Genomic DNA, 24,977 nt, shown 5'->3' on the forward strand with positions numbered 1-24,977 from the left:
AGTATTCATAGAAAATAATAAACGAAACAAAAATATGTAGAACGAAAATAATGCAAAACAATGACTGGAAAAAAGTTTTATATTGTGTTCACTTTTTAAGAGATGGTTTTATCTGTCACCATCTTCTTTATCTGCTGCTTGAAAGAGGTAATATATATTTATTTACATGTGAATTTATATGACATGATATACTTTATATAAATATGGCATCTTCACAATTTCCTTAAAATGACAATTCAATGTATTTCTTATCCCATGAGAATTGCTAGTAAATTGGGATCAAATTTTCTTTCTTTTTTTTTAAATATTAAAAAATAAGTCTCAATTCTTTGCAAATGCAAGTCTTACATTATAAACATTTATGCATGAACTGGTCAAATATTCATTGCATTTATATCTACAACAATACAATTGTCACTTTGGAAAGTGAGTAAAAAGTGCCATAATTAAATGCTCTCCCTTTGGACGAAATCATGACCTTTGCCCTTATTCAAAGAAAAGGTTATAATTTCAGTACTAAACTGCAAGTCGACAAAACCTCAGTTTCTTACAAACATAAATGAACATCATTGATGTAACAAAGCAATATGTTGCTGCAGTCAAGTCATTTTGCTGGTTGTGCAGTATTGACTAAAGGGGTCTTACACACACGTCTCTTCACAGGTGAAGGTGAGAATAATCCTCTACGAGCCCCTTTAAAATGTCATCCAAGCAGGCTTAAATGCCCTTAATAAGTGCCTCCGTGTGGATGATGATCTTTTAAAGTAATGCTATATCAGACAAAAGTGATATGTCATTATAAACGGCATACTAAAATAGCTCCAACTGTACAACGTTGCAGAAAGGACGTGTTTAGAAGATACAAATTGCACTGGGTGTGGCCGTTCTTCTGGCTGATTAAGTTTTAAAACATCATCTTGTCCATGGGCATATTACTCCCCCTGCCGTTGGTTGGAAAGCCTAACCCATAGCCCTGTCCCGTCTTTGGCCACTAATATTCCAAATCCACCCTTGACAACAAAGGGGTCTCTGCTGCTCTCTGGTGCCCAGAAAAAGGAAGTGTAGGCACACAGTAGATTGAGGTTAGCAGTCAATTCCACGAGGTTGCCATGATCCCCCACGTACTGTACAGCTACAGCATATTCAGGATGGCATTGTACATCTGTGTAAGCACAGCCAAGTGCACGGGCAGGCAGGACCGACGGTCTTGTGTAGCAGGGGTACATGTTAGCCAGGAGAGGGCGTTGTACTGCTCCAACACATATCTGTGGATTGGAATAGCATGAAAAAGTATTAGAAAATGATCAAAAATCACAGTAATAATGAAACTAATGATCTCCATCAACTCTATTACCCTATTAGATTAACTAGAAGCTGGGCCACCCTTCGGGCGGCCCAGCGTCTAGTCGGCGACCTGGCCAACTCGGAACAATGTAAATAGGGAATGAATGCCCCGCCCTTTAGGACCCGTTTTGACCATCTGTCTGCCTGTGTCCATTTATGCCCATATATGGAGATATCTGTATCTGTCTGTCTGTCTGTCGGCGTCCATTTTATGTCCATATATGGAGATCACTGCAGTTATAGTTCTGGGTCCATTTTATGCCCAGATATGGAGATATCTGTCTATCTGCGTCCATTGTATGCCCATATATGGAGTATCTGTCTGTGCCTCCAACTGTGTTGCAGACACAGTGCCGGTTCCCCCTTTAATGCAAACCTCATTATACCTGTTGTCATAGGACCCGTTTTGAACATCTGTTTGCCTGTGTCCATTTATGCCCATATATGGAGATATCTGTATCTGTCTGTCTGCGTCCATTTTATGCCCATATATGGAGATCTTTGACCATCTGTTTGCCTCTGTCCATTATACCTGTTTTCATAGGACCCGTTTTGACCATCTGTCTGCCTGTGTCCATTTATGCCCATATATGGAGATATCTGTATCTGTCTGTCTGTCTGTCGGCGTCCATTTTATGTCCATACATGGAGATCACTGCAGTTATAGTTCTGGGTCCATTTTATGCCCATATATGGAGATATCTGTCTATCTGCGTCCATTTTATGCCCATATATGGAGTATCTGTCTGTGCCTCCAACTGTGTTGCAGACACAGTGCTGGTTCCCCCTTTAATGCAAACCTCATTATATCTGTTGTCATAGGACCCGTTTTGAACATCTGTTTGCCTGTGTCCATTTATGCCCATATATGGAGATATCTGTATCTGTCTGTCTGCGTCCATTTTATGCCCATATATGGAGATCTTTGACCATCTGTTTGCCTCTGTCCATTTATGTCCATATATGGAGATATCTGTATCTGTCTGTCTGCAATCCATTTTATGCCCATATATGGGGGCATTCATTTTATGCCCATATATGGAGAACGCGCGTGCCCGTGGGACGAACGGTTCTCGAGATATGCGGATTACATACATACATACACACTCAGAGATTTTTTGTTGACTCATGTGGCGTACGTGATGTCAGAGCCTTTTATGAAGTGATGTCACAATGAGTCAGAGCTTTCGCCGATTTCCTCCGGAACAGCCTGATGTCAACAATCAACCCCGCATAAGGAGATTCCGAACGTTTCGCGCCGGTTCGGGAAAACCGCGCGTCGGGTCGGGTCGAGACCCGGCACTGCACTCCGTGCCGCGGCGGGGAACGCGTGTGCCGAATCTGAAGCCGGTGGGACGAACAGTTCTCGAGATACGCGGATTACAGACACACAGACAGACAGACAGACAGAGATTTGTCGCATTTATAGATAGATGAGAACTTCATACAAATATTATACAGTAGTAGTATGCATCGTTCAAATTCACAGTGAAAAATCTACTTCATTCCCAAAACATTTTTCCGTCGCTTTATCACCACTAAAGATTACCATGTACTCATGACACAAACAACAGTTTGAAATAAAAAGCATTGTCAATCAGACATTCAACTTAAGCCTGGTATTGCCCTACAATGGTGCAACTGGGACACAATAGCAGATCGCAACGTGTTGAGAGCTAGTAGATCTGCTATTGACAGATCTACTAGCTCTCTATAAAGTGTCGCCTACAATGACTTATCCAAAATAGGGGCGCCAGGTTCAAAGCGGTTAAAGAGAAAGATGGAGGTTTATTGCGACCGTCAGGGAGCAGTTTACTATGAAAACCTCCACCGGCCGTCCGTCGGTCGGTCGGTCACACGTCACACGTCACACCTTTGCCCTGCTCATATCTCCGCATCAGTATATAGGGCTTGTTTGTTTATTGTATGACATCACGCCACATCATCAGCTGTGGACTCTGTGATGTCATCGTATCGCATCAGTATATAGGGCTTGTTTGTTTATTGTATGACATCACGCCACATCATCAGCTGTGGACTCTGTGATGTCATCGTATCTCCATATATGGCCATCTCCGTATATGGAGATATAAGTCGTCCATGCCCAAGTATGGGCTGGTGAGGTCAGACTTTGTGTGATGCGTAGGTTATCTCCATATATGGAGATTCAACATTCCAGGCAATGCTCTCTTCCCTGGTGAGAATTGCCCCTTTATATAGGGCTTGTTTGTGTATTGTATGACATCACGCCACATCATCAGCTGTGGACTCTGTGATGTCATCGTATCTCCATATATGGCCATCTCCGTATATGGAGATATAAGTCGTCCATGCCCAAGTATGGGCTGGTGAGGTCAGACTTTGTGTGATGCGTAGGTTATCTCCATATATGGAGATTCAACATTCCAGGTGTAACTATGGCTACCCGTATGACGTGAGAGGTGGAGGTTGTGATATTTGTGGAGATAAGCGACCAACGGTCGCTTATCTCTTACTGGTAGTAACAGCATGTGTCCTAACCTGAGTACATCAGAGGTGGTTTTGGAATCCAGAGGATGAGGATGCGGAGTTCTCTTGTTTTTCTCCGTCAGCATCTCCTCTGACTGGGTAATGGAGATATGGTGGTGAAGTGAGGCCTGGAGAGAGAAAACACTATCAGTAAATAAATATACAGTACAATCTAGACAATGGCTCAGGAGGTAGAGTGGCCACTTAGGAACAAAAAGGTTCCTGGTTTGACGCCCAAGCCCTCCTGGCTTTGTGTCTGAGTGTCCTTGGGCAAATAAACTGAATCCCTAACTGCTCCTGATGTGCAGGTTTGGTGCCTTACATGGAGATCATTTACCATTTTACAGTTTTAACCGTCAATATTTTGTTATAGGGAGGAGGCATGTGAAAACCCATGTCAATAGCTGGTCAGCTGTTTACACCATAAGGAAGCGGCGGGCTCACAGCAATAATGGAAGATACAAATCATATGGACATTCTTTTGCCGGCTAGCTAGCTGGCTGAGTAACAGCTGTTACTCAGCCAGCTGTGTCGTTTTTCCAGGGCAATCGTTACAAAGTGGATGTTCACAAAGGTTGGAACTTTCAGGGCAGCTGTGTTACTGTTTACAGCCTGAGACTGTCTATATACTGTGCCAACTCAGGTTGGCACCTGAGTAATAAATCAAGCCGAGCAACTGCTCCACTTTCAAATTTGGGGGAAGCTACTTTTTGATAATTAAGGACACTGGGACTAACAACAGTTATTTTAAAGACTGCGTATAGTTTGACAGTTTTCCCCCCTCTCACATTCACTGCTGTTTAGCCTGCTGGAGCCTGTGTGGTTATCTGAAAACTGCATTAAAAATGAGACTACAATATCTATTATGTAATATCTTTAAAACATTTTCCACTACAGCATCTCATCCATGGTCCATGGTGTGTGCTTTCTCTCTTAGAGTGCCCACATGGCACTCTTCTTATAATTTACACTCCGTCATATGTCACTGTTGCTCACCTAAAACAGCAGATCTACAAGCATTGCAATTCAACATGTGATGAGCTTGTATATCAGTTATTCTAGGACAGTAGTAAAGTATAATCAGAGATGGATGAAGCTGAGATACCACAATCTGGAGTCATGTCCAGTATCTGTGTCATGTGGGTGCTCTGGCCCTTTAGGAGACCAGCGGCTGTCCTGAGTCATTCATCCCGATGGGGGAAGTGACCGTGAGCACAGATTGTGGCCTATTCTTTCGCTCCATGCTCACAGAAGTAAATATTGGACCCATTCTTCACAAGCCACCAGCGGCGTGCTCTGAACATTCTGACACTAAAATGGGATTTCTCAGGCAGACCCGACAACAAACGATGCCTATGCGACATTCACGTGGGGTGACCGCACCCACTTAGATGTACAAGCTCAAATAGCAGATATACAAGCTCACAGCGCTCCACGCTGCGAGCTTGTAGATCTGCTGTTTTTAAAAATGTGTGTAAGTCTTTGAATATTTTGACCCGATTCTATAAATCTATTCTATAAATATAAACCACTTCTAAATCAGTGGTTCTCAAACCTTTTCATGTCAAGGACCCCCCAGAATTACATGTATTTGGCCGGAGGACCCCCATCTCAAAATATGTTGTTCCAGGGACCCCCAGAAGCAGAGATTTGAGTTACAGAAGTTTGCTTTGAAAAATACATATTCAAAGATTTTAAAAGAAACAGCAGATTGCGAGCTTGTACATCTGCTATTGTTCAATAGCTAAAGTATAAAATAGTTCCAGGTCTTAAAGGGTTGACGCATGCAGTATTTTCCATACCTTGAGGAAGAGTGGACACTGGCTCTGAGCCTGCGGGCAGGAGGCCCAGAACCAGTGAGGCAGTCCATCTGCCTGTGCTGTGGAGACATAGTAGCCCAGCGCCAGTGGCTGCTGCTTGAGTTCCTCTGGTGGATTGTCCCGGGACAACAAGCGCTCGCCCTGGCTCTGCATACACAGGGGGGGACCAAAAGGGGAAGGATTTTTTATTAGCACCTTATATTTTATAATCCGATCCAAAGTCATTATTTTCAATAGCAGATGGTAGTTGTCCAGCTGGGATAATGTGTTCCGTAAAATTTGATTACGAGAGATTATTATTATTACATGATTTTTATATTTTAGGAATTTGGCTAATCCTCTTATGTAGAGCAACTTATAATGTCTAAACAGGCAGGGATTCAGTACTTTGAACAGCAAGAGTTTCCCCCTGAGGCTCCGAGCCCCGTACAATGTCCAAACCGCCAGGTCAAACGCCTTCCATCTGCAAACACCCCGTTTTCTCACAACAGACTAGAGCAGTGGTTCTCAACCTTTTCAGGCCGTGACCCCCAAAATAATCATATTTTAACTGAGGACCCCCCACCCTGACGAGCACTAAAAGTTGACGCATTACATTTTGTATAACACAGTTCTATTGTGAAAAGAGCACATGCTCACAACGCCTCGCAATGTAGATCGGCTATTTTCACAATTTCTACCTCTTATATTTGACAATTTGGCCAAAGTTTAATTTGTCATTTTAGAGGTTTAAAAAGTACTTAAATTGTCACTTTAGAAATGTGCAGATAACCTCTATACACTTAAACGTTATGTTGGTTTGTTTACTGTGGACTGAGAAAACAATGTTGCACATTAAGCTAATCATCTGGGGACCCCCCCAAAATAATTTGGGGATCCCGACCCACAGGTTGAACTTACTTACTGTATATACTTACTTACTGTTTTAGACTCTTTTTTTTGTTCTCTCATTATTTCTTTTCTTTACATATCTACTGCATAGTACTGTGTTGTATTCGTCTGTCATTCAATGTTATATGAGATACTTAAATGGTTTCCTGTGGAAATAAGCTTAGTCTTTTCATGGATCTCCTTTTAGTAGACCTTGTACCAGTGAACTGTACCGTCATGAAACTGTACCTTTTCCTATGCAAACTTCTAATAAAGTCTTCAAATCAATCAATCAATCAATACTATTTACTTTATATATTCCAGTGGTTCTCAAATCTTAATCTTCATGTCAAGGATCCCTGGGGGTCCCCTGAACCCACTTTTTTGATACCCAATGTTATATTCAGTATATCCCGGTTGCTAAAGTATTCTCCATTCATATTCTGTACACTCTCCATTGCTACTAAAGGCAACTGACTTTATTGTCAGCGTTTTGACCTGTATTTATACCCATGTTATCTCTTGTTGTTACATGTTGTTATCACAGTCTGAGGAGCGTGTCATCAACATTGCGCTGCTGCTTGTACTTGTATATCGTCACTGTCGGGCATCACCAAGTTTCAATTTGTATGTTTTCTCATAAAGTAAAGCCCTGCTTCATCATGACTGACAAGACTGTCGCACAAAACTAGTGAAAATACCAGATCTACAAGCACATAATACCTCACGATGCGAGGCATTGTGTGCTTGTAGATCAGCTTTTTTCACTATTTTAAATCATTTTCAAAAGGATAAACACAAACGGTTTTGGACATACAAGGTTTCCACCCGACAACAACGATATGTGACTGTCAAATAAACTCCTTTGAATCTTGAATCTTTGAATCTCAGTGAACCTAGTGGCTCCCAACTTACAGCCAAGTCACATGGCCTACTTTTGACACACATGAGGCTTGGGGAATGCTGCGCATTGTGCTATTTTGAGTGATAAGCTTGTGGGCATGTCAAATTTTCCTTTGCTCTAAATTCTCCTTTGCTATAGCATGGAAACACTCCGGGCGGCTTATCTCTCTCCATCAAACCTTGGGCCTTCACTCACCCTGGTGTTCTGGAAGTTGGACCCCATCCCCATGCCAGAGGGTGAGCCGGGGGAGGGGACAGGGGAGGTGTTGGGGGAGGGGTGGAGGTTCCCTGTGATCAACATCATGTCATGTCCAATGTCGTTTTCCAGTTCATCAGGGAAAGGCAGATCAAACATGTCGTCTGAAGGACAAAAAAAACGAGAAGAGTTACTCAAAAAGTTCTGGATCTCAACAGCATTTACCTAGAATTCAGTGTTCAGAAAGGTGGCACTGACAGCCCTTGGGTTCAGAGCGCAGTGCCTTCAAAGCCCATCAGTTTAAATGGCATATGTAAAGGGTTTAGTGTAGGGCATAGCAGTGGGCATGGTTTACTGTGCCACAAAAAGAAAATCGACCATTCATTTTTCCCATTGACTTTTACAAAAATATTGAAAACAATTATTTTAAGTATAGAATCAAGCCATCCAGGATCCTTGTGAATCAAAAGACCCAGTGTGCCTTCAAAATGAGTTTTGATATTCTACTGAGAAAATATAGCATTACACACTGGAACTATAGTCCAAGGAAGTACTAATTTCAGCAGCCATACTAAAACAGCTGAAATGTACCCTGTAGTGTAGAGAGTGCAGTTTCACACTATCAAAAGTAAAGCTACCAACAATGTCATGTAACATCAAACGACCCACAAAACTGTTCTTAGAGAAAGCAGAAGACTTATACACGTCCAACTCTGAGAAGAATCGATCCGAAGATTTGTGGACTGTGGACCTGAAAGCCAGGGTCTCTTCAGTTTCACTCAGACAAGACACATCACATTACACAGACAGTACTCAAGGTGTTCCAGTGACGGCTTTCCGTTGCATCCGTCCTTGTAAATGTCCCTACGATACCTGTTACTAAGACTTTTGCAGAGTTCTCCAGACATTTTCATTGAAAATGGAAAGTTGTCTACCAACCACATAAATACATTTAACACAGGATGTTTGTACGTTGGAATAGCCAATTATCTTTAACCCTTATTTCTCCCAATTCAGTTGCTGTGCCAATTAACCGCCATGACAATTTTCTGTGTTGCCTTTGATATTGTACCCTCCTGGTTCACCTGCCAGTGAAGACATAGCACCTCTGTCCTATTTCAACACCCCAGGTGTCCGTGAGGCGGTTCCAGGGGGTCCCCAGCAAAATGAGGAACACATAAAGTACCATGCATAGTAATACATAAGGACCGCAGGTCTACACTAGAAACGGAGGGGGAGAGCGATTTTTTCTGTTTGGTCCGTTTGGTATCCGTTTTTTCTCCCTTTCCGTAGGCTAGCGGACAACACCCAACTCGACGTATTAAAACCGATTAAAACGTACGTACGCCTGAACTACCCGTGGCGAACTTTTGTCAACCGTGGGGGCACTAGTGAGGAAAATAACCTTTACTCTGCAAAAAGAGTGGAAAGAAGTCGTTCTTCAACGTCTGAAAATATCAACCATAACTCTATGGTACAAACATGGAAAGCTCCGTGCCGTGAACGGCGTTCTCATCAAGAGCCCATGGTAAAGTGAAACGGCAGTGAGCTTCGATAGAGTCTAGCCTAATATGTTGAAAAAGACCCTGCCATCATAGTTTCCTTTTTATGTAGACATTGTCCTTTTAATAAGACGGAAAATATTAAATCCTGTTGGTTATTGATTAATCACCAGATACGAGAGATGGGGGAGTGTGGTTCATTCAGCCAAAATCCGTCTCACTTGCGTTTCAAATCGCTCTGTTCCGCACCTCTGCAGTGGTGCAATACAGGCGCGCAGTCCCAGCGGGAGCGGAATTGGGGCTCCCGGAAGGCAGGTTGCCCCGCACATAACGTAGAGCAGGGTTCCCCAATTAGTTTTCCCCAAGGGCCGAATTATGTCTAGGGTACCAAGCCGAAGGCCACAACATTGCAGGGGGCGACGGCGGCGTTCCCGCTACTCCAGCGACTGCGACAGTTCAGATATCGTCTTTGTCGGGTGAAAATCTTGTATGTCCAAAACCATTCGTTTTGCATTTATCATTTAAAAATCACACCCGTGTGAACTGAGCGGTGGTCGTGGAGGCTGTGCAACAGCACTACTGGGTGCAGCAGGGTTAGTGTGCTTTACAATGCTGTAGTTTCTTCACACACTCTAATTTATTTGACCCTAAAACATTCAGTTTGTTAATAATAATAATAATACTTGACCACACATGCTGACCCACCCTTCCCCCCTGTGTGTGTGTGTGTGTGTGTGTGTGTGTGTGTGTGTGTGTGTGTGTGTGTGTGTGTGTGTGTGTGTGTGTGTGTGAGAACAACAGCGCCCCTCCCTTAACATGTGTGGTCAGAAAAGGTGCTGCAGGCTTGAGGCTACATACACGGACGGCCGGACGGCCGGACGGCCGGACGGTCGGACGGCCGGACGGCCGGACGCATACCCACACACACGGCCACGTATAGGAGACGGTGTGACCACCGCTCAAAAATTATTTAAACTAGTGAAAACAGCCAATCTACAAGCACACAACACCTCGCAACGCGAGGCGTTGTGTGCTTGTAGATCTGCTGTTTTCACTACTTTTGTGCGACGGCCTTGTATGATTTGCGAAAGAACGTACAAATTTGGAGATACAAGATTTCCACCCGACAACGACGATATACTAGTGTTGTTGCTGCTCTTATACCACCATTATAACTGGGGTTGGTGTGGGCCAGACAGTAGCCCCCCCGCGGGCCGCAAATGGCACGCGGGCCGCCTATTGGGGAACCCTGACGTAGAGGAACTTTGCATTACGACATAATTAACGTATGTGCTCTCTCACCCAAAACATACACAAAATCAAACGTACGGAACTAAAAACTGCCCTTAAGCCCTATTTTATATTCCAGCTGTTTGAAAAATAGAGCCAATCTACAAGATCACAACACGTCGCAGACCTGACAACGTTCGAGAACCACTGGGCCACAGTACGATTATTGATTCTCACCGGCATTGTCCTCTGTGGGGTAGGAGCTGGCAGCCAGCTGAGTGGTGGCAGAGGTTGGGAAGACCAGGATGTGAGTACAGGACGCGTCCTGGGGCGTGTTCAGCTGGGACGTCTGCAGGTTGAGAGCTGTGCTGCGACCAAACACTGAGCCCATGGTCACTGCATCTGGATTCATGGACAATAGAATAACAATAAATTAACACATAAGCTCATGTCATTTTGGCATGTACTGTATGTTTAACTCATCTACTGCCTATGACTAGTTTGACGAGTTATATTAATGGGTCCACTCTGCCTATGACGAGTATGACGAGTTTGAAAAAACAAAAAAAACAAAAAAACGACATAACATGCTATCCAATTACATTTGAGCCATTTTTTTAGGTTTTAGAAACGTTTTTTTACTGATTAGGTGCATGGTCTACATATATTATTGTTTTTCTAGATTGTTATATTGTTGTTGATGTACTGACATATTATCTTGCTTATTATAGTGATGTTCTGCTTATTGTAAGTCGCTTCGGATTAAAAGCGTCTGCTAAATGCCTAAACTGTAAACTGTAGACTGAAACAACTATTAGATAAAATAAAATAAATTATATAAAAAGGAATTCAATAAATCGTGGGAAATGTAATAACCACTTTCAACCCAGTGCCTCTATTTTGGGCATGCCATTGTAGGTGAAACCTTTCATAAATATAAAAAAAATAAAAATAATACAGAACATAGCAGCTCTACAAGATTATAATGTGTTGCGTTGGAAGCATGTAGCTGTGCTATTCTTGAGGGCTTAGACATGTTCAATATCTCCAGTGTACATGTATGTTATGAAATGGATATCTATTAACATGATCATCAGCAGTGCACTGACCAGGCATGACCACAAAGGAGCCTTGCGGCTCCATGGCCACCAGGCAGGCACTGAGGATGGAGGGAGAGTCCTGGGACGAGATCCCACACATACGACACGTCTCTCTCAGCTGACGACTGATGGACAGGAGCGAATGCTCCCCAAGGAGAGAGCTCCAGTCTGGTAGAGAGAGAGAGAGAGAGAGAGAGAGAGAGAGAGAGAGAGAGAGAGAGAGAGAGAGAGGAAGAGAGAGAGAGAGAGAGAGAGAGAGGCATATGTTTTTACTCTGTTTACTCTGATCTTACAACTTGTAGTGTCGCTCTGGATAAATGCCTGAAATGTAGACTACTTGTAAATGTAACTTTGCAGAAAAAAGTAAAAAAATATAAAACTAGAAACTTGCAATTCTGGGAAATTGCAAGTGTGGTTGCCGTGACCCGAGTCACACTTCAAATGAATTCTGTCTTTTGAATTTTCCCCATTCAATTCATGGAGAAAATGTATTCACAAATACATTAATATAAATGTAACTATATAACGTATCTCTTAGCTAGTGCGTGCCACCAAAACTGTGGGAGGAGTAGCACGGCAAAATAAAGTTTATCCGGAAAGATGGAAAGAAAGAAAGTACTATAGTCTGGTTGCCCAGTTCCACAATGAAGACCATGCAGGGTTATCCTTATAAATGATGACCAATCAAGGAAACAACGTCTTATTACTGTAACAATTTAATCACCTACTTTATGCAACACAATGCTGGTTTTCAACAGACAGTCCCTCACCTTTCAATTCACCATGTCCCAACCTTCCCAGTCGACCAATTACAATCCTCCACGGCTGCGATGTCATTTGGATGATCCCCACACACCATTCCCATAACTTCTGGAGGCCCATCTTCCTGGCTGACACCTTGGGCCGCCGTGCTCTGATGAAGTGCAAATAAAAGAAACATTGAAATAAGCGGGGGCGTCAATTGGGTATGGCAGGGGTATGCAGCTGCCATACCCTTGGTCCAGGGGGGGAAATAAAAGTTACTTTTAAATATAAATCCATGAATGTCTCTTTGTCTATCTGTGCTGGTTATTATGTTGTTAAATTACAGTAAAATAACTACAAATGCAAAATTTTACAAAATGATTAACAAGGTATTATAATCATATTCTCCCCATCTTGACAGAATGGTATATTCCCAGGTTCCGCAGGTCAGCTGCACAGGTGCAATGCATTATTGTTAATTGTGGCACATTTACTAACAAGTTTAGCTGCACTTGAACCATTCCAGGTTGCCATATCCAGCCCAAGAAACCGTAGAAACGGGGGAAATAATAAAATGTACTTCTTAAAATAAATGTATCATACCTGTTGCTATGGTATGGCAACATGGCTGGTGTCTTGCACGCGCACAAAAGCGCGCGTGCAAGACACCTGTCATGTTGCCATACCTTAGCCTTTTCTGAACTGACGCCACTGGAAATAAGCACATTCTTTACTAGTAAAGAATGTAAAGTAAAGTAAAAGTATCAATACCTCAATGTATAAATACTCTGTTACAAGTTAAAATCCGGAATTCAACATTTTCTTGCGTAAAAGTACAAAGTATTGGTATCAAAATGTACTGAAAGTACTAATTATTCAGAATGTCCCAAAATGTATTCAAATGTATAAAATCCATTGAAAATAGCCGATCTACAAGCTCACAATGCATCCAATCGCAACACATTGTGAGCTTGTAGGTCAAAACACCATTGCATTATGGGTACTGAAGTTCTTCCTTTTTCCATTATTATGATTCAGCATTGAGGAGCACTGATAGTACCTGTTGGGTACATCAATGTTGATAACACTGGTCTCCAAGAGCTCCCCCTGCTGGTCAGTGCAGGACACCAGGATCCAGCGCTGGTCCAGAGACAGACAGTAGCCCACAAACAACACGTTGTACTTGGGTGGAATCTCTGCCCACACCTCTCCTGGTTCTGGCTGCTTTAAGTTGGGACGGTTGGGACCCAGGATGAACGGCGGACAATACAGCTGCAGGGGACTGGGATGCTGAAAGGAAAGGAGAGACATGATGCATAATGCACATGTTTTCTTTGTCTGCAGTCCATTATGTCTCATTGTCTAAACGTGATTCAAACTTGGGTCTCCTGCATGGGAAAATACAGTTCTACTTCACTGCCAAAAGGAAGTCCCTGCTTGTCCAGGAGTGATATTGCACCTTTGAGTTTGCGGTAGTACTACTTGTCAACCAGTAGGTGTCCTACCCAAAACCAGGCTCAACATTTCTCAATGGAAGAGTAGGGAGACCACCTCCACCTACTGCAGAAGTTCGAGTTATATTGGATTCAAATAATCTACCGTACAGACAGTATTCATTAAAGTAAGTTCCCGGATTGTAGCTTTAAATTAGCATAGTCCCAAACTCTCTAAACTAAGGTTTTGTATTCCTGGTTTAGTATATTCATCCAACCATTAATTTACTGGCCCCTACCTCTGGACCCTTAAGCACTGAGTCGACAGAGGACACAGGCCCAAAGCCTGTCAGAGACTTGATGTTTGTCTGTGTGGACAGAAGGTGTCTGCACTGGGAATAGCAGGAGAAGGCCAGGGATCGCAGGTGCTGCAGGTACAGATGGCTCTCTCCACTGGCTGGCTGGAGCAGGTAGTGACACGGTACCACCTGTGGAAGGTAAAGAGGAAATGATGGATCTAGAGAATGTTTATCAGTAGGTGATGAAAGGTGATATAGCACTACGACAGTCAGCCCACACCAAGAATAGGTCATTTAAGTTGTAGTATAAATCTCAATATGTAACATTATCATATTTTCATTTTGAACATACTCAGTCAAATCAAATGTGTGACCTGTTAGTTTTTTCAAAGATTTGCACATAACACATTTTCACGATTTCTCAAAAATAACAGATCTACAAGCTCAGAGTGCGCAGCACTAAGTGGCGCACTACAAGCATCATGTAGATCTGCTATTTTTGAATAGCCAAAGCTAAAATCGAAAATGAAATCTTAAATGCTTATCCCGGTTTTAATGGGTTATGTCAAGAGGAGTTGCTTTGAATGTGGTGCATTAACCTATTAAGATCTAGAACCAATTTAACCATTATTTTATGCTTTAACTATTACAAAAATAGCAGATATAAAAGCTCACAGCTTTTATATCTGCAATCTTGTAGACCTGCTATTTTTGAAAAGTCGTGAACATTTTTAAGCCATTTAGGCCTAGAATTATTGAATGCTTTAACCAGTAAAAAATAGCAGATATACAAGCTCACAGCTTGTAGATCTGCTATTTTTTTTAAAGTTGTGAAAATGTGTGCAAATCTTTGAATATATGTATTTTCAAAGCGAACGTTTGAGAGACATGGAACTAAATATTTTGAGATGCGGGTCCGTGGCCAAATAAATATCATTTTGGGGGTCCTTCACATAAAAAGGTTTGAGAACCACTGACATAGTAGTCTCTCAAGAACAGACTAACTGAGCTCCATTTAAGTGAAAAGGACCTTTTCTTTGACGATGGCTGGCCAGATTGCTGACATAGAAACATAGGTTTTTTCAAAAAACCTTAGAAGGATTCAAAAGACACTTATAGAATCGGGTCAAAATTCTAATTTTCACGATTTTTCAAAAATAGCAGATCTACAAGCTCGCAGCGCGGCACTCGGTGCTGCGCTGTGAGCTTGTATATCTGCTATTTTTCAATAGTTAAAGCATAAAATAATGATACCTAATAATGTATACCCTTTCTAAATGGGTTAAAACTCCTCTCACCTGCAGGACCAGGGCTGGTCTCATGCTCTCAGGCAGTGTGTGCAGCATCTCTGTATAGCACCGCAGCAGCCCTAGGAGCCAGATACTTCCTGTCTCCACCTCCTCCCCGTCATCCTCCTCGCCTCCTCCATCTGCTCCGTCGGAGCACAGGAACGGGTCTACTATATAAATAACGATGGCTGGTATGTGAGCATGGCTGTCCACTGAGTCAGCCAGCGTGGGGATGCCGATGCCAATTCTGGCTTGCTCTGCCAGGCTGCATATGGAGATAATAACACAAATCAATCAGTACTAAATATAAGTAATAGTAATCCCTACTACTAATTGACACCGAGACCCATGGGGTCCCGAGTCAGCATACCTTGGGTCTCACAACACACAGTTGGTCCTACACACTCCAACTTTCGCACACGGATAGCTCAGATTTTTTGCCTGTTCTTCGCTACTACTGACACACAAGGACTTAGTCCAGTGCTCTTCATTGTGATTTTGACACCTCAACAAGGCAGCGAGGCCTTGAGACATGTGAGGTGAGCAAGCTGCCAGACAAGATGAAAAAAGCAGCCGATGGGGGATGGTCTGAGTTGCCAAGCCGTGAGGAGCTGAGGTTATCATCAGTTTACAGGGTGCACATAGTACTTGACAATGACATGCATGTTAGGCTAGCTAACACGAGAGGGCTGGCTACTGTACAACATAATGTAAACAGAATGGCTGCAAGCATGCATACATCACTTTTACCCAGGCAAAGAACAGTGTAGCCAATATAAACAATCAGTGCATGGATTGAACAATTTGTCAGTGGGAATAGCATACGTGTGTGTCAACATGTTAGTGTAGCAATAGACCCGTGGTTCTCAACCTGTGGGTCAAGACCCCCATGGGGGTCCACAAATTATTTGGGGGGGGGGGGTCCCCACACACACACACACACACACACACACACACACACACACACACACACACACACACACACACACACACACACACACACACACAGATGTTTTCTCACTCAACAGTAAACAAACAAACATAACATTCACATGTATAGAAGGTATTCTAAAGTGACAATTTAAGGACTTTTTAATACCTCTAAAATGACAAATTAAACATTGGCCAAATTGTAAAATATTGGAGGCAGAAACTGTGAAAATAGCAGATCTACATGTTCTTAACGCCTCGCGACGCGAGGCATGGTGAGCATGTAGATCTGCTATTTTCACAACAGAACCGTGTTATACAAAATGTAATGCCTCAACTCTTAGTGCTTGTCAGGGTGGGGGGGTCCCCAGTTAAAATATTATTATTTTGGGGGTTGCGGCCCGAAAAGGTTGAGAACCACTGCAATAGACAATGTTCCTCGAGTCGATATGGAACCTACAATTCAAGGTTTTCTGCTGACGTGCTGGTTGGAGTAGCGGATCCAGGAGGCCCTTTAGACTCGTTGGTCCCTCCCTGGGCGACGGTGGCATCTCCTGGCTGCCCCGAGGCAGCTCCAGTTGGGGTGGGAGTGTTTCCTGAGCTGTGGGCCCCTGGGGCCACCTCTCCTTCGGGGCCCCCGAGGCTAGGGGCCGGGGGCTGGCCAGAGGACGCAGGCTGGGTCGACGACGGCGTGGAGTCCGGCGGAGGCTGTGGCTTGGGGGGCAACAGTAGACTGTTGTCCAGAGGCAGGGCCGACAACTGGGGAGCTGCGATCACACGAATAAAAGAGCAATGAGGAGAATACATGAATACACTATTCTAATAATAATAGGACACACTATCGTCACTGTCCTGCGGAAACCTTGCATGGCCAAGATTCAAATTTGTATGTTTTTTCGTGAAGTAAAGCCCTACTTCATCATACAAAAGTGTTGCACAACAGTAGTGAAAATAGCTGATCTACAAGCACACAACGCATCGCGAGGTGTTGTGTGCTTGTAGATAGTCTATTTTCACAATTTAAAATATATTTTTTAAATAATAACCAAAAAAGGGAAGGTTTTGGACATACAAGGTTTCCACCGACAACGACGATACAGTATAATACAGTAGAATGGTATAAAATTACCCTTGCACTGTGTAGCGTGCAGATCATTAAAAATGTATACACTTTTTTTTTAACTAATTTCCATAACCCAGATTCCAGATAGTACCAGTGTCTCACCTAGCTGCTGCCTGCAGGTGTAAGCATAGAGTTTGAGTTTGTTGAGGTTATCTGTGTGCTGCTGTCCGGCCCAGGGTCCCGTGAACCACTGGTCCACATGCTGCTCCGCCTCCAGCGAGTCGGCGTCCTCCACCTCCCCCACGTGGACCAGCCCGTCCCTGGACACCTTGGCCAGAGGACGGTGCTTCCCCAGACGACACGTCTGCAAGTGGCCAAAAAAAAACACACACACACACACAAGCCAGAGTTCACATATTCCTGCTGTAACTGGGGACGTTTGAGTCAGGAAGATTTATTTGCAATTTTTTGGTGGAATATATAAATGTTCCACCAAAATAAATAAATAAAATAAAAGGTAATTCACTGGGTCTGGGAAACTCCAGGGGTCCTAATAGACCGGTATGTGTCTGTAACTCTAAAGGGCTTTGCACAGAGATGCGTTTTCTTTGCACGGAAAAAATGGACGATTTCATTTTTTAAAGAAAACAATGATTCTCTATGACCTCATGCACACCGGCTCTGAATTGGCTGCGGCAGTGCGTTTTTTTCCCGATCTAATCCAGTTCGTTTCGTGCGTCTTGTCGCATACGGTAAAAACTCATTGACTCCTTGTATGACTCCTTTTCGGATCCGCAGTGTGCATTCCGCGCAGCCTTGCACACCAAATCCAATGTGTTTTAATGCATTGCAGCAAACGAAAAAAACGCAATGGTTGAAAAACGTGCCTGTGTGCAAAGCCCTTAAGAGAGCATACTAATGGAATCCAAATTTGTACGCTGTCAGAGTTGAATAAACTATTTTCAACTCTTTGGATTTTACTATGTAGATTGGAGTCCCAGAGATGTAAAAGAAAGAATTTATCAAATGGTGGTCCGTGGCCTAATGCATATATCCAAGTAGGTGTCCTTGAAATGAAAAAGTTTGAGGATCACAGGCATAAATGAAGCATAATACCTCATAGACGGCGCTTAGCTCCTGGAAGAAGGACTTGGCCCCCGCCAGCAGAGAGGGACAGTTGGGACAGAGCACCAGATAGGCCACATCCCTCTGGCCACCGTACGGCTCCAGCAGCAGCTTCTCCCAGAAGGGCAAGGCGAAGGGGGACAGAGCCATGAAGTCACGCTCACGGTCATAACCCAGCAACAGTGGCGGGATGGGAAGGGGCTCTGGAGACTCCTCCGAACCTTGAAGAAAGAGAGGTGAGAAATAGGACGTGGTTAGTGGGCCGCAGTCTAATAAGATTGGCCACTTTAATATCATGCCACCGGTGTCAACTTGAATACATATTCATATGCCCAGTGCTGCATTAATGTCAAGCTCCAGTGTACAGTATCACTTCTATATTTATACAGTATCTATGAATAGTTCATATTTTAAGCAAACACTGTCAGCTCAATTGCAGATGGCCAGGCGGACTCCAATCTTCAATTTTATATGTTTTTTGTATCTTATTTTAATGATCCTTTCCTTACTTGCCTAGACAACCTCACAGATCTCTGCCTACACATACATCTAGGGAAATCTAAATTCATTGAATGGGCTTGGATGGCAAAAAAAAACAGCGCTAACAAACCCACTGTACCCATTGCTTTAAATACCATACCAATATCCCAATTTTTCCATTGGTTCAGCAACATTTTTAATTATAATATGCTGTAGGAGGGGCTTGTGATCATAGGTTTGTGATGGTTCTTCTTTGTGTGATTTATTTTCGGCAAGCTCAAGACAATGTCCCATACTGTATATCCCTGCGGTTGCACGTGACCGCTGGCAGCCAATAGCATTCCTGGTACCCACATTAAACACCCATACAAGGGCAAAAAAAAAGCATAATTTTCGCAGCATAGAAACCAATGGGTTCCCACCGTCCATATAGTTTTACAGTCTATGCTTTGGACCAAGGTCGTAGAATGAACCCGATGAGAGATGACTCACCGTACGAGCCTCTCCCTGCCATCTTGTGGAACTGCTGCCATGTGAGTGGTCCCTGCACGTGCTGGATGTTGTCCCATGTCCTCCCTGTTCTCTTCTTCTGGATGGCGTCCTGCAGGAAGGGCTGCAGCGACAGCAGCATGCGCACCACGTCCTGCGACGACAGCATGCTCATGTCCATCACTGCAGAGAGAGAGGAACACACACACACACACACGCGCGCACGCGCACACGCACACGCACACGCACACACACACACACACACACACACAAAGCATGCATTGCACAGTTGCAAGCACACGACAGCCCACACACGTCGACAAAACACACAAACCCCCACGTAAAACACATCAATACACAGTCTTGACGTCACGCAACAGGCCATAACTAACAGAAAGACATAACATTTTAAGCCCAAATCAATGAAAAGAAATACTGGAATATCAGGAAACATTTTATGTTAGAAATGATCATGAGTAAACATGCTCTTTCATCGTATTTTTATTGAAGTGAGTGATTACGAATGCCCTAAAAATCTATACTCAACGCTATCACAATCTCAATGGAATGTTAAATTTAATGTCATATAGATAAATAAATACCATTTAATACGTATTTCTATACCCAAGTCTAATATCTAAAGCCTGGTTTATAGAGTACTTGGTCGTACGACGGTGTCCTGTGCCAAGAATAGCAGATCTACAAGCTCACAACACATCTCAATGCGCCACATTGTGAGCTTTTAGAACCTGCTATTTTCGGCACACGACACCATCGCACAACATTTGCCATGAATCACGTCTCCTTACCATTAGTGTGAGGCCAGGAGTGAAGCGCAGTGCTCCTCACCACGGCTGCATCGACCTTCCCTCCAGCAGGGTTGTCCACATACTGGAGCCCCTGTTCCAGAGCATTATAACACTCCACACAGGCGTCGCTCCCATCGGCCCACTGCTTGTCAGCCATCCAGCTCTGAAGCAGCGCCCCCTTGTGGCCGTGGTAGAAACACGGCGGGGGGAGGTGAAGCGACGCCAAGGACGAGATGGGCTGGGAGCACTGTTCCTGAAGGAGGACCATGACCGAAGGAGGGACGGGGGGTCCATCCTGTGGTCGCTTGGCCTTTGGGTCACCCATGGGCGGGTCACGCTGGCACAGAGCCAGCCTCCTCTCGGCCGCCCTGCCCACCTCGGAGCCCCGTCCGAAGATGTCCAGCTCGTCCTCCAAGAAGAGCCCCGTGCCGTGGGCCAGCCGCCGGTTGACGATAGCGCTGAAGCCGCACATGCAGCGGTACTGATCCTCGCAGGTGGAGTCGGGGATGTAAACGCCCACGTCTGCTCCTTTGACGTTCATATTGCAGGCACAGATGCAGCAGCTGTCGAAGTTGCGGTCCTTAAAGACATTGAGAACGGAGTCGGAGAGGAGGAGGGCCGCGTAGAGGCTGTGGGCCTCCGGGAGCGGCGGTCCCGGCCGGGCGAGGGGGTCCACCGAGCTGAGAGGCAGGCTGGTGGAAGGGGTCGAGGCCGGAGAGCTGAGTTCAGTGCCGTCCTGCTTCACCGAGCCCTGCCCAGAGCCTGCTGTGATGCCCCGCGGGGTGCGAGGGGTTCGCGGGGTTGGCACGGAGAAGCGAGGGGTGGCGGGAGACGGGAGGATGCCAACCGTGGTGCCCACTGACGCGGTGTTGGCACTCATCTGGGCGTATTCCTGGTCCAGGGTGTTGACACTGGGGACATTACTGAGGGATAGACGCATACAGACCCACAAGAGAGAAGACACACAAGAAATGATAGTCAGAAGGTCAAGTCATAAAAGCGTCATACAAACTTTGAGTAGAACATCTTATTTTTACCCTTTAAGACCTGGAACACTTTAACCACTTTAACCATTATTTGATACTTTGGCTATTGAAAAATAGCAGATTTTGAATATATATTTTTCAAAGCAAACTTTTGTAACTCAAATCTCTGCTTCTGGGGGTCCCTGGAACAACATATTTTGAGATGGGGTCTACATATAGTATACATATAGTTTTGGGAGTCCTTGACATGAAAAAGTATGAGAAGCACTGATGATAGAAACATGAGTTTTTCAAAAACCTTAGAAGGATTTAGAAGGACTTTTTATAGAATCTGGTCAATAGTTTCAAAGACTGGCACAAATTGTCATGATTTTTCAAAAATAGCAGATCTACAAGCTCGCAGTGTGGCACAGAGTGCTGCGCTGTGAGCTGCTATTTTTTAAAAGCTAAAGCATAAAATATTAGTTAAAGCCTACGTTTCTCGGTCACAAAGGATTAGCAAATACCACAAGCGACACTCACGTGTATCCATCCTTGATGAAAGGCGCTTGGAGGTGCATGACCGAGGAGAAGTGGTCCATTTTGGGTAGGAGGGCCCAGGAAGGACGGTAGTAGCACTGCTCTGGGATCTTGAGCGGCGGCAGACACTGGCTAGGCAGATTGCACAGTGGGCCAAACATGGAGGAGCCCATGTGTGGCTGGAGATAGGGCAGAGACGTAGAGAATTGAGATTTTTTTGTACTCAGGGAAAGTTTGATTATTCTTCTCTGAGGTGACATGATAATATATTTGGAAATATTTAGAAAGACATAATGATTAATGACTTAGTTAATAAACCATTGGAAACCCTGGTAGATCATATTAATATTAGTAAGATATTACTGCAGCCTACTAATGTTACAATCTTCAAATGAAACAAAACTACCTGTAACTAGTAACTGACTTGACTACCTCTAGTGATAGCTACCTACTAATAACCAAGACAAGTACCTAACTACCTGTACCTGTAACTAAGTAACTATAACTGACTATACTATTACTAAGTAAGTAACAGACTATACATTATTAGTGTACATCCATATATTGTCAGAGTGAGTTGGTACAGCTATCAGATGTGCCACTGTGGCTGAATCACTGACAATACTACATGTTAGTAGTCACGGTGACCACACATCCACCTCACCTTTGTGTCTTCAGGTCTTGGGCTGGCCAGACATTCCTCCATCTCCATCCTGTGTTCAGTGAACTGGTTCGATGCCAAGTGGTACAGCTGGTGTTCCGACACACCGGTGGGCGCAGGAGGCTCCTGGCTGGGGGTGTCCCGATACGTCATGATGGGTGAGAAAGCTGGGTGCTGCTCTAGAGACGGAGGGGTTGGGAACATGCGCTGGAGGTCTGCTACTGCTGAAAGGAGAGAGGGGTGGAGAGAGACAGGGAGAAAGGAGGAGATTAGGGGTGGGGAGACATAACTTGTAGTGGCTATTCCAAGCTCCAAAAAGCCTTTTGCACTGGATGTACATTTTAGTCCTGTATACGTTGCTGTGTTCAAAATAGCAAAAATAGCCAGGCCACAAGCTCACTACGTGTTACAATGTGACAAGTTGTCAGCTTGTAGATTTGCTGCTTTTGCCATTTGTAAGGAATTTCCCAAGATGTTGTCTATAATGGCCTGCTGTCAGAGGTCAGTGACATGCTGGCTTGCATTGTATACACAATTAGAAGACAATAATATTACCAGAAACACATAAAGAGATAGCCCTGAATGACCATAGCAGGTCTGAAAATAAGAATCGTTTTATTTGCCACAGACACATTTGTCCGTGGACGGACATGTTGATGACTCCTGCCTGCTGTATGTGGTTACACTGTGTACTTATTAGTTAAAGTGAACTCACTTGAAGGATAAGGTACTGCCACTCTCCCCTCTTTCCCTAGCGGACGGTCTTCTGACACTGGAGTCTTGGTAGAGTGCTGGTTGGGGTAGGTGGTCTGAGAATCACATCCAATCATCATTATTTAAGCACACAATGCATTCATAGATGACTAGAACATTATGCTTCATGGGAATAACACTATCATATAAGAAAAAACTGCATCTGTACCCAAAGAGAATCATTTAAAAAAATGTTACACACTACTAGAGGCAAGTTACATGTCGAAATAGAAACAGATACATGTGCTCTCACACTAACAACATCAACACCAACATCATCAGATGAAATAATTGTGAGTAGGAGCATTTAAGAATGGGGGCTTTCCTTAAAATAGTCTATATGATTAATATCTGCCCAGCATCTTGTGTGGAAAAATGGAAAACATGCTAGAGGAGTCGAAATTGGGTCACATATCGTCACTGTCGGGCAGAAACCTCATATCTCCAAGTTTCAAATTTGTATGTTTTTTTCGCAAAGTAAAGCCCTGCTTCATCATACAAGGCCGTTGCACAAAAGTAGTGAAAACAGCCGATCTGCAAGCACACAACGCCTCGCACCGTGCTTGTAGATCGGCTGTTTTCACTAGTTTAGTACATTGATAAAACGAACGGTTTTGGACATACAACCCTAACCCTAACCCGACAACGACGATATGTGTATGATTATCTGCATACTATGAGACCAGAGTGAGACCACGTGCAACTATGCTTGCTGTTGTCTCACCCCTAATTCCTCTTCATCCTCATCAAAAATGTTATCCAGGTCAGAGATGTTGACGACCAGGTCTCTCTCTCTGGTCAGAGAAGGGTTGGCTTTGGTCGCTCCTTCATCTTGAGCTGCCTCATCTGTAACACAGGTACAAAATAATGTTTAGAACACTGACAAAATGATATACCATACTCATCAACCCAGTAAGACTTGAGGCAGATTCTAAAAAATCACACCCGTGTGAAGTGGAGCTGTGTGTGTGTGTGTGTGTGTGTGTGTGTGTGTGTGTGTGTGTGTGTGTGTGTGTGTGTGTGTGTGTGGATCATGTGTACCGATTTTTGTGACATTTGAAGAAAATATGTAGGAAAAGGAGCAAAAAGTGTGTTTTGGAGAAAATTCCAGATGGCGGAAAATTTATCATGGCGCAAATGGGCGTGGCCTATATGGGGAGATGCGTCATGACCCAAGGAATCCAGGGAAAAAATATTTTTAATTTTCCGACCTACGGTTCAAGAGTTACAGGCCAAAACGTAAAGTGGGGTGTTATGGCGCCACCATGCGGCCAAATGACACAATTATTTTTTATTTAATCCTTGAAATCATTATGAACCTCCTCTCCAAGTCTTGAAACTCTAGCCCCTATGGTTTGCGAGAGACAAATAATTGAATGTGAGTTTTTGCGATTCCCATTATAAGTCAATGGGGAAAATTAATTCACTAATAAATTAATATCAATTAAACTATTGAACCTTTCTCTTAGCAAGTTACTAGCCCACTATTCCCGAGTAAGCCGGTCGATTTGACATATGGCGCGAGTGTGTGGTGGCAAAACTGTGGGACTAGTAGCGTGCCGAAGTTTAGGAAGTTCAGGCTACATACAGACACACACACAGACAGACAGACCCACACGGCCACGTATAGGGAGCCTGTGCTTCACACAGCTCCAAAAAAACTCTTCTAAATCAGTGGTATTTAAAACCTTTTTATGTCAAAATTGCACGTATTTGGCCAAAAAAGGTTTTCTTAAAACACTTTCAAGAGTTTTTCAAAAAAATGTGACGAGGTGACGTGCTTCACAGCACGTCGAACAGACAATGCTTAAATCTAAAAGGACCTATCAAGAATGAGATGAGAGGGCACTCGTCACTGCATAGTTTGGTGTTTGCAGAGTGTGATTGGTCAGAGGGGTGGAGGGGCAGTTCCAGCAGGCCACTC

At 43.8% G+C, this 24,977-nt stretch overlaps 1 protein-coding gene across 1 annotated transcript in view; it reads right to left on the reverse strand.

Annotated features, from left to right (window-relative positions):
• Window positions 1–1,132: 1,132 nt before the first annotated feature.
• Window positions 1,133–24,977, reverse strand: part of LOC308299197 (mediator of RNA polymerase II transcription subunit 13-like) — a gene marked incomplete at both ends in the record, with an annotated part of 185,741 nt that continues 161,896 nt past the window's right edge. The window contains 19 exons of the mRNA XM_080742915.1: window positions 1,133–1,265; window positions 3,865–3,980; window positions 5,655–5,819; window positions 7,642–7,805; window positions 10,611–10,775; window positions 11,483–11,641; window positions 12,244–12,386; window positions 13,278–13,507; window positions 13,950–14,138; window positions 15,248–15,503; window positions 16,629–16,935; window positions 17,394–17,595; window positions 18,348–18,577; window positions 19,329–19,508; window positions 20,135–21,057; window positions 21,643–21,818; window positions 22,304–22,524; window positions 23,016–23,109; window positions 23,778–23,899. Of these exons, the coding sequence (XP_080599041.1) occupies window positions 1,133–1,265; window positions 3,865–3,980; window positions 5,655–5,819; window positions 7,642–7,805; window positions 10,611–10,775; window positions 11,483–11,641; window positions 12,244–12,386; window positions 13,278–13,507; window positions 13,950–14,138; window positions 15,248–15,503; window positions 16,629–16,935; window positions 17,394–17,595; window positions 18,348–18,577; window positions 19,329–19,508; window positions 20,135–21,057; window positions 21,643–21,818; window positions 22,304–22,524; window positions 23,016–23,109; window positions 23,778–23,899 (4,175 nt within the window). The remainder of the gene's footprint in view (window positions 1,266–3,864; window positions 3,981–5,654; window positions 5,820–7,641; window positions 7,806–10,610; window positions 10,776–11,482; window positions 11,642–12,243; window positions 12,387–13,277; window positions 13,508–13,949; window positions 14,139–15,247; window positions 15,504–16,628; window positions 16,936–17,393; window positions 17,596–18,347; window positions 18,578–19,328; window positions 19,509–20,134; window positions 21,058–21,642; window positions 21,819–22,303; window positions 22,525–23,015; window positions 23,110–23,777; window positions 23,900–24,977) is intronic.

Source organism: Nannobrachium achirus, assembly GCF_963921795.1.
Source record: "Nannobrachium achirus genome assembly, chromosome: 15".
Lineage (NCBI taxonomy): Eukaryota > Metazoa > Chordata > Actinopteri > Myctophiformes > Myctophidae > Nannobrachium > Nannobrachium achirus.